This window comes from Martes martes, assembly GCF_963455335.1.
Source record: "Martes martes genome assembly, chromosome: 8".
NCBI lineage: Eukaryota > Metazoa > Chordata > Mammalia > Carnivora > Mustelidae > Martes > Martes martes.
The window spans coordinates 53,593,552-53,611,988 of NC_137895.1; the positions used below are offsets into that span (position 1 = coordinate 53,593,552).

At 32.9% G+C, this 18,437-nt stretch overlaps 1 protein-coding gene across 3 annotated transcripts; it reads right to left on the minus strand.

Moving 5' to 3' along the window:
• Positions 1-157: 157 nt before the first annotated feature.
• On the minus strand, positions 158-16,758 carry LOC308347443 (NKG2-D type II integral membrane protein). Of its 3 annotated transcripts, none has more exons than XM_080810911.1 (8): positions 16,594-16,758; positions 15,520-15,626; positions 14,187-14,294; positions 8,909-9,001; positions 8,434-8,469; positions 7,915-8,066; positions 7,275-7,378; positions 158-537 (listed from the first exon to the last, which is right to left on the minus strand). In XM_080810911.1, the coding sequence occupies exons 2-8, from the start codon at positions 15,557-15,559 to the stop codon at positions 420-422; spliced, it is 651 nt and encodes a 216-aa protein (XP_080667037.1). In that variant the 5' UTR covers positions 15,560-15,626; positions 16,594-16,758; the 3' UTR covers positions 158-419. The 3 variants fall into 3 exon arrangements, with proteins under 3 accessions (XP_080667037.1, XP_080667038.1, XP_080667039.1); XM_080810912.1 differs by having other exon boundaries at positions 15,520-15,630; XM_080810913.1 differs by lacking the exon at positions 16,594-16,758 and adding an exon at positions 15,800-15,840 and having other exon boundaries at positions 15,520-15,630.
• Between the last annotated feature and the right edge of the window lie 1,679 nt (positions 16,759-18,437).

An 18,437-nucleotide genomic window follows, 5' to 3' on the forward strand; every position in this document is an offset into this window, starting at 1 on the left:
TGTTTATAGAAGATAAATTCTTTAATTATTGGCCTTTATTCCCCTGAAAGGTTATTTTTGTGTCAGGTCATAGATGGAAAAATAATTCAATAACTATAGGCAGAATTTTCTTCTGGAAGTTTTCTTCACAGAGAACATTCAGAAAAAGGCTTTTTTTAAAAAAAGATTTTATTTTTATTTATTTGAGATAGAGCGAGAGCGAGAGAGAAAGCGCATGCGAGCGCTTGCATGAGCATGAGGAGGGGGAGGAACAGATGGAGAAGCAGGCTCCCTGCTGAGAGCTTAACTTGAAGCTCACCCCAGGACCCTGCAATCATAACCTGAGCTAAAGATAAAGCCTTAACCGACAGAGCCACACTGGCACCCCAAGAATGGCTTCTGTGTTCTTGAATTCTTTATTTTTTATAAATCATAAGCATTTACACAATCCTTTGCATGCAGATGTATGTGTTTGGAGTTGAACAGTTTTCAGTATAACCTTTAAAACTTGATCCATAAACTGCACAGGTTCCATTCTGCATTTCAACCATTGTTAATCTAGAAGGACAAATTATATTTGTGACTTTATTAACACATATTTAAATATTTAGTATGTAAATTAATTCAAACAATACATATTTATTAATGCATAAATATAAAAATGTAATAAAACAAATCTAAATATAGGTATTGAAATAATATTGTTTCAGAAGGTTATAGGACCATGCCTAGTCTTTCTTAGTTAAAGATATGCAAAATATAGCCAAGTCAGTTATAAAAGCAAAAACTTCATCCTATTATAAATTATATGCCACTATTTTTTTCTACATTGAAAATTAGTCAGTTTAGGAAGTCTGGAATCTCTTGATATATGTACCTGAGTGAAATGAAAGTTTTTAAAATTTTTTAAGCATATCAAATGGATTAGAACTTAGAATTCAATTTAGAAGTCAGTAGAGGTCATGTTTTATGTAAAAATAAACAATCTTCTTTGGATATATGCAAATTTACTTGGTAAGGAAATAAAAACTGTAAAATTCTTTTATATATGAAATGTCTGTGCATATATATAAGTACATATATATATATACAAAATATGTGTGTGTGTGTAGACATTCCACGTAGAGATAGTTATTTATTTATTTTTTCACGTAGAGATAGTTCTATCTGTGTATCTATTTTGCTTCAGAGCCTGGTGATTTGTATTCTGCCAGGAACTTGTGGGAAATAGAAGGCCAAGGAAAGAGTGAGGATGCATCAGTGTAAATCTGAACAAAAAAATAGAGTAAGACCATGGTCTGATAGTTTGTATTCAAAAGGACAAGAGAAGAGACTCAGTCCATATAGAAACCATTAGCTACCATAGGAGAAAAAATTAAAATATTTTTAGTAACTGCTGTTAGTTGGTCTCGATCTATGTACATTAGAGTCTCATTTTTAAATCTCACTTTTTTTTTGATTCCTTCCATTTCTGTGCGTTTTCCCATACCATTTGTATCCCATGTCTGCCAGAGTACTGATTATTCTGGATGGTATTTATTTGCTTGTAACCATATCTCTAACTGAAGTGTGAAACCCCTGAAGGAATTGTGTCCTATTCATCTCTGTCATTATCTCTACAACGTTCCTGGAAATTGAATAACACTCAAAAAATATCACATGCATAACAAATTTATTTTGCTAGTTGCTTGCTTTTGCTTCTAAAATAAACATTTACACTTAAAGCATGGAAAATACTGAGATAAGGTGAAACTAGTTTTATTAGTATTTCTGGAGAATAGGCTGGTTTTTGTCAAAAATAAAATCACAAGCCATACAGAAATGAGGTCATTCCACATCAAGTCTAAGGTATACTGGGGCCTCCAAATTTCAAATATATAATGAAGGAGGAGCATAGGTAGTACCTGTTACGATGAATATAAGGGGAGATATGAAAGAAACAGATGGCAGTAAAAGGTTATGCATTGATTACTGCCAACTAACCATTAGGGAAGTAAAGTGAACTTCAAAATCAAGGAGAAGCGATTTTTTAAAAAGATTTATTTATTTTAGAGAGAGGGAGAGAAAGGGAGAGAGGGGCAGAGGGAGACAAACTTCAAGCAGATTCCCCTCAGCTGGTGGAGCCCAAAGTGGAGCTTAACTCATGATCCATGAGATCATGACCAGAGCTGAAACCAAGACTGGGATGCCTAACCAACTGAACCACCCAGGTGCCTTGAGAAGGGATTTTTTAAAGGTCATTCAATAGTAATTCTGGCTGTAGAGTAATAAAGACATTAATTTGAATCCCTACCAGAACTATTACTCATTTTATAGTTTAGGTGAATTGTTATACACTTTAAAATTCTGTTTCTTACCAGCAAAATTAAAAATGACCCCGTTATAGAGGTTTTTAAGAGTTCTCAATGAAAAGATACATACGAAGAGCATAAAACAGTCTGTGACAGAAAGGAACCAGCTTATTAACCAGACATTAGCATTAATGTTTTTGTGATGTTTTTATTATCTCTACAGAACTAGAGATTCAAATAAGTAAAATACACTTGAAATAAAGAATTAAAAACTTTTATAGTTTTATATATAAAAAAACACAAGTTAACTTCATTCCAGTTTCAATTTGTTTAACGTATTTGTAACTGTAGTGTGTCTGAGGGAAAGGAAAGATAAATGAAAGGGGGGAAAATTTGAAGAAATAATAGTAGTAAATTTTTAATTTTTCTGAAAATTATAAGCTCATAGATCTGAGTCTCAACAAAACACAAGCACACACACACACACACAAAACTAACCTAAGGCATATTACAACCGAATTTCTCAAATCCAGTTATAAAGAAAAACTATTAAAGTAGCTAGAGGTGGGAAAAAGATATAGGGTGGCTAAATGGGTTAAAAATGAGATACATCAATATGCTGCCTGCGAGAGACTTACTTTGAGGACACACATAGGCCGAAAGTGAATGAATGGTGGGTGATATTCATGCAAATGATATGCCAAACCAAATAGGTGTGGCCATAGTTATATCAGTCAAAATAGACTTTAAGCCAAAATCAGTCACAGAAGACAAGATTGTCACTATATTGTAGTAAAGGCGTTGATTATTCAAGAGGATAAAACAATTTTAAATATATATTCACCCAACATTGGAACATCTAAATACATAAAGAACCTAGTAACAGAACTGAAGGGAGAAAGAGATAGCAATACAGTAATGTAGGGAATTTCAATATTGTACTTGTAACATTAAATAGACATGAGAAAATTAATAAGGAAACAGTAAATTTGAATAACACTATAGACCAAATGGGCCTAACAGACATATCCAGAACATTCAATCCAACAGAAGTAGATTACACATTCTTCTTAAGGGCATATGAAATATTCCCCAGGATAGATGATATAGTGGGCCACAACAAAAGCCCTAACAAATTTATGATTAAAAATCATATCAGGTGTTTTTTATGACCACAATGGTATGAAACTAGAAATCAATAGCAGGAAAAAACCAGAAAATGTCACAAATACATGGAAATTGAGCGATGTGCTCCCGAACAACCAATGGATTAAAGAAGAAATCAAAAGAGACACCAAAAAGTATCTTGAGATACCACCTTACACCAGTTAGAATGGCCAAAATGAGCAAGACAGGAAACAACGTGTGTTGGAGAGGATGTGGAGAAAGGGAAACCCTCTTACACTGTTGGTGGGAATGCAAACTGGTGCAGCCACTTTGGAGAACAGTGTGGAGATTCCTCAGGAAATTAAAAATAGATCTTCCCTATGACCCTGCAATTGCACTGCTGGGTATTTACCCCAAAGATACAGATGTAGTGAAAAGAAGGGCCATCTGTACCCCAATGTTTATAGCAGCAATGGCCACGGTCGCCAAACTGTGGAAAGAACCAAGATGCCCTTCAACGGATGAATGGATAAGGAAGATGTGGTCCATATACACTATGGAGTATTATGCCTCCATCAGAAAGGACGAATACCCAACTTTTGTAGCAACATGGACAGGACTGGAAGAGATTATGCTGAGTGAAATAAGTCAAACAGAGAAAGTCAAGTATCATATGGTTTCACTTATTGGTGGAGCATAACAAATAATATAGAGGACAAGGGTAGATGGAGAGGAGAAGGGAGTTGAGGGAAATTGGAAGGGGAGGTGAACCATGAGAGACTATGGACTCTGAAAAACAACCTGAGGGTTTTGAAGGGGCGGGGTGGGAGGGTGGGGGAACCAGGTGGTGGGTATTAGGGAGGGCACAGATTGCATGGAGCACTGGGTGTGGTGAAAAAACAATGAATACTGTTACGCTGAAAATAAATAAAAAATTTAATTAAAAAAAAAAAGTATCTTGAGATGAACAAAAATGAAAACATAACATACCAAAACTTATGGAATATAGCAAAGCTGTTAGCTCTAAGAGGGGATTTTATAGGAATAAATGCCTAAATGAAGAGAAAAGAAAGATCTCAGATGAGCAACCTAACATATACATGTAAATATGTTATATATATAACATATGTAGTCCAATAATATGCATCTCATGTGATATTATATCTAGTATACAGCATGACTATAATTAGCAATACTGTATTATATACTTGAAAGTTGCCAACAGAGTTAATTTTAAATGTTCTCACCAAAAAAAAAAATAAATAAATAAAAATTGTGGTCAAGTGAAGGTGATAAATGTGTTAACTAACCTTTATTATGGCAATCACTGAACTATATATATATATGTATCAAATCATCATATTTACTTACACAATGTTACATGTTAATTATATCTTAACAGGCTAGAAAAAAATAGTACAAAATTTAAAAGGAAGAAATGGAAAGATACTATTGCAAGAATCCTATATTAATACATAAGTGATATAATACCAGTTCCTAAATAAGTCAGAGAAAGACAAATGCCATATGATTTCACTCATATGTGGAATTTAAGAAAAAGAAGATGAACATACAGGAAGGGAAGGAAAAAATAAAGTAAGATGTAAATAGAGAGGGAAGCAAACCATAAGAGATTTATTGGGAACAAACTGGGATGCTGGAGAGAAGTTGGAGGGGGGGATGGAGTATTTGGGTAATGGGCATTAAGGTGATTGGCATTACTTGATGTAATGAACAATGGGTATTATATTCAACTGATGAATCACTGGACTTTATCACTAAAACTAATAAACAGCAAATTGGGCAAATAAGAGACAAATAGCAAGATAAAGACTTAAATTAAATGATATAAATAATCACATAGAAAGTGAATGTCTTAAACTTTCCATCAAAAGGGCAGAGATCATTAGATTTGATGAAAAATGACTCCAGCTGTAGTCTGTCTATAATAGTATTCTGTCCATAGAAGTTTAGTTGTAATATAAATACACAGATAGGTTAAAAAGAAAGGAATGCAAAATAAATACCATATTAGCACTAATCAAAGAGAACCTGACGCGGCTGTATTTATAATAGACAAAGGAGGATTTCACAGCACAAAATGTCATTATGGAAAACGAGATTACATAATGATAAGAGTCATAAGTTCATCAAGAGTACACAACAATCCAAATATTTATCAATAGAACTTCAGAATATTTTGGGAAAAAATTTTTGAAATACAACTAGAATACATAAATCCATAATTATACTCCAAGATTTCAATATCTGTCTCTCAGTAATTAATAGCATAAATAGACAGAAAATCAGAAAGGATATGGAAGACGGGAGCAACACTCCCAACTAACTTGACTTAATTGAAATTATAATACACTCGTCCCAAGAATCGTGTAATACACATTCTGTTCAAGTTCACATGGAATGTTTTGGAAAACAGACCATAGTCAGGTCCATAAAACTAATCTCAACAAACTTAAGTGGATTCAAGTCATGCAAAGTATGTTCTTTGATTAAGATGGAACTAAATTAGAACTCAGTAAAAGAAAAAAAAAATCTCTGGAAAATTCCAAATGTTGGAAACTAAATAACACACTTCTGAATAACCCATGGATTGAAGAAGAATGCAAATGGGAATTTAGAAGCTATTTTGAAGTGAATGAAAATGAAAACATAATATCTCAAAACATGTGAGGATGTTGCAAAATTATCTTACATATTTGTAGCCTGAATGTTTCTATTAAGAAAAAAATTTCAAACCAATAGATCAGTTTTCACTACAAGAAACTATGGTGATTTTCTTTCTCTTTTCTTTAGAGGATAGATAAATGGGAGTCCTTTAATACAGCTGAAGGTTGAACGAGGAGCCTGTGTGAGTGGAAGTGGGGAGCAGAAATTAATGAAATAGAAAATTGAAAAATAAATGGTAAATAAACACAAAAAAGATGTTCATCATCATTAGTCATTAGCGAAATGCAAGTTAAAACCACAATGAGATACCACTACAGACCTATGAGAATGGCTAAAATGTCAGGGATGTAACAAGTGTAGACCAGGATGGAGAGCAACTAGAACTCTCACACTGCTAGTAGGGATATAAAATGGCACAGTTACTTTGGAAAACAGTTTGGCAGGTTCTTAAAAAGTCAAACACATACTTATTATATTACCCAACCATTCTACTCTTACGTATCAATGTAAGAGAAAAGAAAGCCTTGGTTCATACAGACTTGTACACAAATATTCATAGCAAGTAGCTTTATTGCTAATAGTCAACAACTGGAAACTACCTATCTATCCATCAGCAGAGGAAAGGAAAAGCAAATTGAGTGACTCATAAATGGAATACCTCCAGGAACAAAAAGAAATTAATTCTTCATACATGCTATGAGGTGGCTGAATCCAAAATAATTATGCTGGGTGAGAAAGCCAGACATAAGAATGGCACATATGGCAGAAATCCATTTATATTAAATTCTATAAATTGCAAACTAATCTATAGTGACATAAAGTAGGTTAGTTGCCTGGGGTCAGAAAGAGGTGGGCAGAAAGGGGTAAGAAGGAGAGATTACAAGGGTGCAAGGGGTAAGTTTTGCAGGTGAAACTTCCAGAAAGAATATGTGTTTGATACTTAATCTCTCTGCTTTAGTCTCTTCATCTGTAAAATGGGCATAGTATTAGATTTACCTTGTGCAGTACTTAGCACATAGCAAACAATGTTACTTATTATAATTGGTATTGGCTGCTCTGTCTATAATCTCCTAAATTTAGGCCCTCAGGGTGTTTTGTTGAATCTATTAGAATATGGGAACATCCTGGCATTGTGTGAAGTAACATGATCTTGAATGACCATAGGGACAGCTTAGAGACAAACCCACAAATAGACATTTTAAGACTTACTGGTTCTGTAAAAGATTGGTGCCATCTTCCCACTGCCAAGATCCATTTGCTGAAATTTGTATTAGTCCCATCCAATGGTATGATTTCACTAATTTAAGGAAGTCCTGTTTGAGACCACAAATAAAATCAGTGCTCAGAATTTTAGTTAATACAAAGCCATAATCATTTAATAATTTTTTCCCCACACTTGGAGAAATGCATTCTGTCCTCTGGCCTAATTCTCACTTAAACACAGTACATAATACCTAAAATTTCTGTGCTTTCTTATTTTTATTTATTTTTTTAATTTTTAATTTTTATTTTTTAAAAAGAGACTTTATCTATTTGAGATGGGGGGGGAGCACACAAGTTGTGGGGCAGAAGAGGTAGAGGGAGAGGGAGAAGCAGGCTCTCCACTGAGCAGGGGGCCTGATGCAGGGCTCCATCCCAGGACCCTGGGATCATGACCTGAGCTGAAGACAGATGCTTACCCAACTGAGTTACCCCAGTGCCCTGTGCTTTCTTATTTTTGATGCAGAAAAATTTAGGATGGATATATCTGAGTCTTAGTGCCTCTCTTATGTTTCAGGTTCATATTTCAGTGAGTTGCCTCCCATGTTAGGACTAAGTATAGTAAGGGAAATTAAGACAAATACTCAACCTGATCTTCTCTGCTGTATATCTTCAGGAGACTGGAATTTTGAGACATACAAGAAGCTTGGCTCTGGTACCAGTTTTTGCTCTCATTAAAAAATTGGTAACAGTTATTTTTATAACATATCCAGTTTTTAGGACATGGACCACAGTAACTTTCTAGAAAGAGAGAATATATTATTAATTCTATATAAGTCTGAAGATTATAGCAGATTTTGTCTAGACAGGTTAAATACTCTTTTATTGTAACTTTAACATTCCAGGTAACCAATTGGATCACCTCCAATGACATATCTTTACACATTTATAAAAGAGAGACAGGTGTCAAAACCAAGTATCTTCTGCTTTTTTAGAAGCATTCTTTCATTGTTAAAAAATAAAAATTTGGGGATGTTATGGATTATGGACAAGAATTAATCATTTTCTCATACATTCTTTTGTTAATAACATTGGATACATGCTTATGCTCAATTATATAGAGATTCATATAATCTGTGCTTCAAAATATTAGAAAACTTTCACTTACCTTGCAAAGAAATTGGAGCTTCTTGGTTGAATAATGCTATTAAAATAATTAAGAGGATTAAGAGGTACAAACTTCCAGCTATAAAATAAGTAAGTCATGAAGATGAAAAGTACAGCATAGGGAATATAGTCAAAAATATCGTAATAACATTGTATAGTGACAGATGGTGATTACATTCATCATTGTGAGCACTGAGTAATGTATAGAATTGTTGAATCACTATGTTGTACACCTAAAACTAATATAACATTATATTTGAAACACAGTTCAATAATAAAAAAATAAAATTATTAAAAGGTTATTAGTAACATAGTCCTAGCAAAAGTAGTTGACACATTTTTACACTAATAGCAAAAACATAAATACACATACAATATTGCTAGTTTATGTCTCTGTATTTCTGAATACTAATCAAAGTAATACATTACAATCATTAGGTCAAGAATGTTCTATCTACTTCTCTTCGATCACTTACAGTGTAGGAATATGGCACCGCATATCATTACCATTATAATGAAATGGATCCCCATAGCTATAGCAATGGCACGGGCTACAAAAAATGGAGATGCTGTCAAAAAAAAAAAAAAAAAGAATGAGAAAGAATAGAAAATAAAGATTAAAAAGTTTGGTATGTTCATGTTTGATATAAATGTTATGAGTGATTTTTAGGGGAGAGGAACATCAGTACTTTTACTTAGAACAAGTAAAATAAGTACTTTGCAAGTGATTAAAAAAAAAAAAAAAGACTACAGAAATGCATACTCCCTGCTGTTTCTCTCTAAAAGTTCTCCAGTTTCCTCCATAGAATAAATCATGGCTATAATTTAAAAAAATATTTTTATGTAGATACAATAACAAATATAGACATTTCCCTTCAATCCCCTTTTTTTTTTTTAATTTCTTTTCAGCGTAACAGTATTCATTGTTTTTGCACCACACCCAGTGCTCCATGCAATACGTGCCCTCCCCAATACCCACCACCTGGTTCCCCCAACCTCCCACCCCCCCACCCCCCCTGCTTCAAAACCCTCAGGTTGTTTTTCTGTGTCCATAGTCTCTCATGGTTCACCTCTCCTTCCAATTTCCTTCAATCCCTTTTTAAAAACACGTTGAAGAAACTGCGGAAAATACTTCGTGATTTTTTTTTTTTCGCTTAAGAAAATATCTTAGTGATTATTCTATATCATGTCTTATAAAGTCAAAATTTTATAAATAGTTGCTTTCATTGCATTTCATTGATACGTGGACAAAATCTATTGACAAACTTTTAATTTTTTCCAACATGTATTTAAATTGTTTCTGAGTTTTACTATTAAATATAACAATATGAATAATATTTTATACACACCTGTGTATATTTTTGAGTTCCTCTCTAAGAGAAATAGCTGAGAGAGTAATTGCTGAGTCAAAGGGCATTTGCATTTGAAATTTTTGTAGTGATTGAAATTTTCAGTCCAAAGAAGAAATACCAATTTATGTAGTACCAAAAATAAATTTAAAAGCCTGTTTGCTCACATCTTCTCTGCACTAAATATTATTCACATTTTAAAATATAAAACCTTGTAAGCAATATTTTTAATTTAAATACTGTTATTTTTTTCCTGTTTTTTTCTGTTTTTCCTGTTATGAATAAGATTGTTTTTCCTGTTAGGAATAAGATTGGGCATCTTTTACTACAGTTAAATAATGTTTTTATTTTATTTCTCTGATAATTCTCTTGTTTGTATTGAGTAGCTCCTTTTTTGCTTTTTTGGGTTAAGGGTATTATTTCATTTCTTACCATATGTTTTGCAAACACACATCTCAGATATTTCTGCTTTAACATTATGAAATTGTGGGAGTGTTGAATGTGTAATGGTTACCTTGATCAAATTTTTCTTTATGACTAATTTTTTTTGGATATGATAAAATGCCTTCATTATTCTTAGTTTATAAAGTATGTTGAACTCATGTGTCATCATGTTATATGGTTTCCTTTTTTATTTGACCTATTTGGTATTTTTGCGTGTGTGTGTGTGTGTGTGTGTGTGTGTAATAAATAAGGTAGGAACTTAAATTTTTTTCCAAATGGGCATTGAATTATTCTAACATCATTTACTGAATAAATCAATGTGTTCTCATTGCTATGAAATATCCCTTTAGCATATAATATATTCATATTTGTATTTTCATTTATTCCTATATTCTTTATGCATTTTCCATTCAAACTATATGTAAAATTCTCTTAGTTTTGCAATATGCTTGAGTTTTTCACAACTATATATTACTTTATTTTTCAAAATATTTTGGTTATCATTACACTTTATATGTACCTTAAGAACTTTAAAATAAAAAGAACTTGGGGCACCTGGGTGGCTCAGTGGGTTAAGCCTCTGCCTTCGGCTCAGGTCATGATTCCAGCTTCCTGGGATCGAGCCCCATATTGGGCTCCCTGCTTGGCAGGAAGCCTCCTTCTCCCTATCTTATTCCCCCTGCTTGTATTCCCTCTCTCACTGTGTCTCTCTCTGTCAAATAAATAAAATCTTTCAAAAAAAGAAAAAGAAAAAGAAAAAAATAAAGAGAACTTTAAGCTTTTCAAGAGCCTGTATGTTTAAAATATGGTAATTAATCTTTCAATAGAGTCACATTAAATGCATAAATATATGGAGATAATTTACATCTTTAAAATGTCTTTTCCCGCTATGCATGTCTTATTTTATGTTTGTCAATACAACTTTTTTTTTTAAGATTTTATTTATTTATTTGACAGAGATCACAAGTAGGCAGAGAGGCAGGCAGAGAGAGGGGGGAAGCAGACTCCCTGCTGAGCAGAGAGCCCTATGTGGGGCTCGATCCCAGGACGGTGGGATCATGACCTGAGCCGAAGGCAGCCGCTTAACCAACTGAGCCACCCAGGCGTCCCTGTTTGTCATATTTTTGAATGAAGCATTTGAGGGTCTTTAAAAGTATTTAAATTACAAATAATTGCAAGTAATGTTTATTTTGTCTTTTTACTCTAATTTCACATCATTTGCTTCTTTCTTTTTCTTGGTTATTCATGTTGGCTAGCACCAGCAGAACAATTACTATTAGTCAACAACAATGACAGCAAAATTCTTGTCTTTTCTAACTATAATAAAAATGCAGGGGTGCCTGGGTGGCTCAGTGAGTTAAAGCCTCTGCCCTCGGCTCAGGTCATGATCCCAGCGTCCTGGGATCGAGCCCTACATCGGGCTCTCTGCTTGGCAGGGAGCCTGCTTCCCCCTCTCTCTCTGCCTGCTTTTCTGCCTACTTGTGATCTCTGTCTGTGAAATAAATAAATAAAATCTTTAAAAAAATGCAGCTAGCATTTATCAATAAGCATAATGATAACTTCTGAATAAGTGTATGTTTGAAAAAAAATATTTATGTATTAGAGATTTTAAAAATTAAGTTCTTTTAAATTAAGAACTCAGAATTATTTTTATCTAAAACCTTTTCAACATTATGCATATGATCATACAAGCTTTCCCCTTTGATGACTACATATGGCACATTTCCCTCCCTATAATCCACTCATAAATAATCATTTATTTTTTAACACTTTATGAAGATTCATAAGTGAGAAGTCTATTGTCTTCCTTTCTGTGTAAACTATTTCAGGCTCTATTTTCAATGGTATTCTGGCCTGATAAAAGACAGAGAGCTTATCTCTGTATATTCTGAAACATTTCTGTGAATGGCAATCAAATCGTTGCTTCCACACCTTTAAGAACAGAACTCTGAAAGATATTTTGTATTTCCTTTCCCTTTTGTTTCTATTTCTATTTCCTCCTCCTTAAAGTTAGTTGTTCAGTGCTCCCATAGAAGCTGCTGTCTCACATTCAATGTAATCTCTAGCCAGATACCAAAAGCATTTTTCATGGAGCTAGAACAAACAATCCTAAACTTTGTATGGAACCATGAAAGACCCTGAATACCCAAAGCAACCTTGAGAAAGAAAAGCAAAACTGGAAGCTTTACAATTCCAGACTTCCAGTTATATTACAAATCTGTTGTAATCAAAACAGTATGGTCCTAGCACAAAAATAGACACATAGATTAATAGAATAGAATAGAAAACCCAGAAATGAACCCACAGCTCTATGGCCAACTAACATTTGACAAAGCAAGAAAGAATATCCAATGGAAAAAGGACAGTCTCTTTGACAAATGGTGTTGGGAAAATTGGAGAGCAACATGCAAAAGAATGAAACTGGATCACTTTCTTACACCACACACAGAAATAAATTTAAAGTTGATGAAAGACCTAAATGTGAGACAGGAAAACCATGAGAATCCTACAGGAGAACAGAGACAGTAAATTCTTTGACATTGGCCATAGCAACTTCTTACTAGTATGTCTCCTGAGGCAAGAGAAACAAAAGCATAAATAAACTATTGGAACTTATAAAAATAAAAACCTTCTTCATAGTGAAGGAAACACTCAACAGAACTAAAAGACAACCTATGGAATAGGAAAAGATACTTGCAAATGACATATCTGATAAAGGGTTAATATCCAAAATATATGAAGAACTTATAAAACTCAACACCCAAAAAACAAATAACCCAGTTAAAATGGGCAGAAGGCATGAATAGACATTTTACAAAGAAGACATCTAGGTGGCCAACAGACATATGAAAAGATGTCCAACATAACTCATTATCAGGGAAATACAAATAAAAACTATGATGAGATATCAACTGACACCAGTCGAAATGGCTAAAATGAACAACACAGGAAACAACAGACATTTGTGAGGAATTGGAGAAAGCAGAACCCTCATGCATTGTTGGTAAGAATGCAAACTGGTACAGCTACTGTGGGAAACTGTATGGTGGTTCCTCAAAAAGTTAAAAATAGAACTATCCTACAATCCAACAATTGTACTACTAGGTATTTACCCGAAGGATATAAAATACTAATTTAAAGGGATATATGCACCCTGATGTTTACAGCAACATTATTAACATTAGCCAAATTATGGAAAGATCCCAAATGTCCATTGACTGATGAATGGACAAAATGAACGGATAAAAAAGCGATATATATATATATATATATATATATATATATATAATTAGAATATTTTATATATAGAATATTAGAATGTTACTCAACCATCATAAAGAATGAAATCTTGCCATTTGCAATGGTGTGGGTGGAGCTAGAGAGTATTATGCCAAACAAAATCAGTCAGTCAGAGAAAGACAAATACCATATGATTTCACTCATATGTGCAATTTGAAAAACAAAACAAATGAACCTAGGGGGAAAAAAGGCAAACCAAGGAACAGACTCTTACCTATAGAGAACAAACTGATGGTTACCAGAGGGTAGGTGGGTGGGAGATGGGCTAGATGGGTGTTAGAGATTAAGGAGAGCACTTGTAATGAGCACCAGGTGTTACACGTAAGTACTGAATCACTAAATTCTACACCTTAAACTATTATTACACCACATGTTAACTAACTGGAATTTAAATAAAAACTTGAAAAAAAAATCAAGAAACTGCTGTCTCAATTGTCATTATTTTGTTAATGATAGTATCATTTATGGGGCATGAAAAAACCCTAAGCTGAAAAATTTCTGCTAATTGTATTACATATTCCAATATTATACTAGAGTTAATTTCATTTCTGTTTTTCTCATTAAGGTAAAAGAAACTGACTGTTAATCACTGATCTAATCATATAGTTTCCAAGACTCACCTCAGTATAGTGAGAGAAGACAAATGGAGTATTGAACTTACGATTTTCTCCACATTTGCTTGTGATTAATGTAGACTTTCTCTTTTTCCATCGTGAAGAAGTACCATGCTTTACTAGTTCCAAGTTATAACTATGAACTTCATTCATTTCTAGAGAAAAACAATTCAGGTCAATAGGAGTCATAGCCTTTCAGCCCCTTTAGTCATAGTTTTTCATATTTAACTTGACATACTGTTCATATCCTTTTTAAAGTATAACATCAAGTTACTTTTATTTTACATTACTTCATTATTATGATTTTTGTACTTGTAATATGAATAAAATTCTATTTATGCTATGGCAGAAGGTCTTTAGCAGATCTGTGCTGTAAAATAAGGTAATTCTTAGTGTGTAATAAAATCTAACACTAAAATAAAGACAGTGTATAGTAAAATAGACAGGGAGCTAGGGAGATAGACATGTGTTTCATTCATAGAGCCACATTTGCTAAACTAATAACTTCACCAATTACATGCAAAAAAAAAAAAAAAAGAAAAAAGAAAGGAAAGGGAAAAAAAGGAATGAAACACCAAAGGATATTAACACAACTTGTCATGAGTGGTTTAAAAAGTGAAATTAAAATAGCATTCATTTAGAATCAATAATGTTAATCATGTAGTAAACAGTATTTGCCTTTTTTTTAGTGAAGGACATACAAATAATGTGTAAAATTTTAAGATAAAGACAAATAACCTGACTCTGAACAAAACAAGTAAAAAGCTACTTTGCTCTCTTCCTGAAATAGTAATCATTACTGAATATACAAAGACTTTACATAATGAAATGTTAATATTAATTATCTTTTATACCTAAAACTAAACTAAAGCATTGTTTGTACATACCATATGTAACATAATTATCAAACATGTGAAGAGGGTAGGTATTATTTTATGGATGAAAAAATTGAATGTTACAGGAGGCCAAAATCATATTTGTATTTAATATAATGCAAGAAATAGAAATTGACTAATGTACATATAACATGTTTTATATCTCTATTTAATAGAGAAAGGAAACTCAAGTGCAGAGAAGGTGTGGGATCTCAAAGCTAGAGACCAGTAAAAGTTTGATTAAAATTCTTCTAACTCCAAATCCACATGCTGTCACTATTTCAGGCTACCTCAAATTGTGAAAGATTTTACTTTAGGTAGTTAATGAAACAAAGGAGGAAAAAAGCTTTCAAGTTTTTGAAAACTCCATTTAAAATATAACATGAAATGAACATAAATGAATTAGAGTAACTTGCTTTCTTATGCCTTATACACTCATATCAAATTCTGGGAATCTTAAAATTATACACAGGCTAAACTACACATCTATGTGGAAAACACATACCCATGTTGGGATGAGCCCACCGATCTCGGATCAGGTTCATTGTTGGATTATGACTATTTATTTACTCCAGAGATGAATTCAAAATCTTCATCTTGAAGATCACATATCTTCCTTAGAAAAATAAGAATACAAAAATATCACTCCCATTCATATATATAAAGAGGAAAATGAAAATAGGAGTTCATACAAGCCAGGCAAAATTATGTTTTTGCATTTCTTTTAGTTATAAAATAAAAAATAAATATTTAAAAAATGGAATAGGGGTTTTTCATTCACCTACATTAGGCTACTTAATCAAAAATATTTTCCATCACTGATCTTGAATGACAACACCTATAGTTTTCTATTTATAGTTAACTTACTTGGTGACAATTTTTTTTGGCAAGGCAAATTTGGGTAAAACATATGAACTCTTTGGATGTTTGTTTCTAGTACATATTAATTTAACTTCTGTCCATAGTATCATCATTATTATTATCATCATCATCTATAAGTTATCATCACCATCTTTATTAGCAAAAGTAATCTCATGTTTATTTATATAGTAACATCTTACAGTGTCTAGAAGAGCTTTCAGAGAGAAAATGGCTATTAAATAAATATACATAGTGCATAGATTTAAAAAAAGCTGTTTCATATTTGATCATCATAGTAGGAAGTAACAATATGTGTTTTTCACTTTGCAAATAAAGTCGTGTATCACAGAAGGTAAGTGCCCTGCATAAGAACAGAAAATTCCCATGTGTGAATTAAAATGGAAATTCAATCTTTGAATCCCAAATGTAGATTGATTCCTCTAGTTTTGTTTAATGACAAGACTCTTCTCTTCTAGCAACATCATAACATCTTATTCTTCAGTAAATATATCCTGCCTACTCGCCACTGAATATAGTGTAAACCAGTATATACCTCAGAAGTAAGAATTCCTTGATCTCCATAATTCTATTCAAAGAAGCAATTATAGTTACCTTATGGTGTAGATATTTTTGGAAACTTTCTTGCGTTTGAAACCTCAAGAATTTCTCATTTCCTGAAAAACAGTTGTTAGAAACACAGACACACACAGAAACACACCTGATTAAAGAAGGAAGGTCTTGATTCGTGTGGATAAAAGTCTCCTATACAACTGAAAAATTAATACACATCCTGAGCTATCACTTTAGAACTAAAACTAGAACTGTATAGTCAATTCTGATTCCTAAGAAAGATATGGTAAGCATTACTGTAATCTCATATTGTGAAGAAGCATAGCACAAACCACACTACTTCCACTTCATCACAGCACAGAAAATTCCACTATGTGGTGAAATAAATGGTAGGCGTTAACATGATTTTATGACTTAAATGATGAATTCAGTGATAAGAAGGTTCCCAGAGTTTTGAGAAACACATGGTGTTATTAGATAATCTCTTTCTGAATTTTAAGTGAAAAATTGTTCTAAAATATGGTTATAAGTACTGTGTAGGGGAAAAAAAAAGAAGGAAATTAAGTTAACTTCATAATCATCTTGTGAACATGCTGTTATAAATTTGAATGGAATTAAGTATGCTGTATCATATAAGTTGGAACTATAGAAAGATATCTTCCATATGTATACACATACATATAAGTATATGCACACACATAAGTGCATACAAGTATATAGACATATATGTGTATTCACATGACCTTTTAATTATAAAAAATATATGGTGCATACAAAAATAAAAGTTCCATAATTAACCCTCATATGCACAGCTTACACAATTATCAGTTTGTGGTTAATGACTTCATTTATGGTATATGTGGTATCTCACGCCATCTCTGCTCCTGTTAAACAGGCCCTTTTCTCTACTTTCCTTGTGAACATTGCTCATTATATTACTTTCTATTTCTCAGAACATTAGCACCAAATCTTATGCCAAAATACCAATATAATCAACTAATGTCTTAGTGTTCTGGTTTTTAGTTACTCATAATTTTTGTTAACTTAAAAAATGATAACGAGGACTACCACACCCAAAAGGAGCCTGTGGAGGAAAGGGAACAGTCTTACACTATTGGTGGGAATGCATACTGGTACAGCCATTCTGGAAAACAGTATGGATTTCCTCAAAAAGTTAAAAATAGAACTATCCTATGACCCAACAATTGCATTATTTAATATTTACCCAAAGGATACAAAATGCTGATTCAAAGGGCACCTGCACCTCAATGTTCATAGTAGCAATGTCCACAATAGCCAAACTATGGAAAAAGCCCAGATGTCCATCAACAGATGAATGGATAAAGAAGATATGGTATATCTATACAATGGAATATTAGTCAGCCATCAAAAAGAGAAATCTTATTATTGGCAACAACATGGGAGGAACTAGAGAGTATTATGCTAAGCAAAATAAATCAATCAGAGAAAGATAATTATCATATGATCTCACTGATATGTGGAATTTAAGAAACAAAACAGGATCATAGGGGGAAGAGAGGAAAAAATGACCAGATGAAATCAAAGAGGGAAACAAACCCTAAGAGTCTCCTAATCATAGGAAACAAATTGAGGGTTGTTGGAGGGGAGGTTGATGGGGGGAACGGGTAACTGGGTGAAGGGCATTAAGGAGTTATAATGAGCACTGAATGCTATATGCAACTGATGAATCACTAAAGTCTACCTCTGTAACTAGTAATACACTGTATGTTAATTAATTGCTTTTAAATAAATTTTTTAAAAAAGAAACATAATGACTTAATGTAATAAGGTATGCTGGCTGGAATAATGAAACAGAAAAAAAGATATTAAGTAAAAACCAAGGAAATCTGAATACACTATGTTTTTTATTTAGTAATATATCACTATCAGCTCATTTACTGTGATAAGTGTGCCATACAAACATAAGATATTCATACAGGAAACTGGAGATAGGGTATATGGGAACTCTCT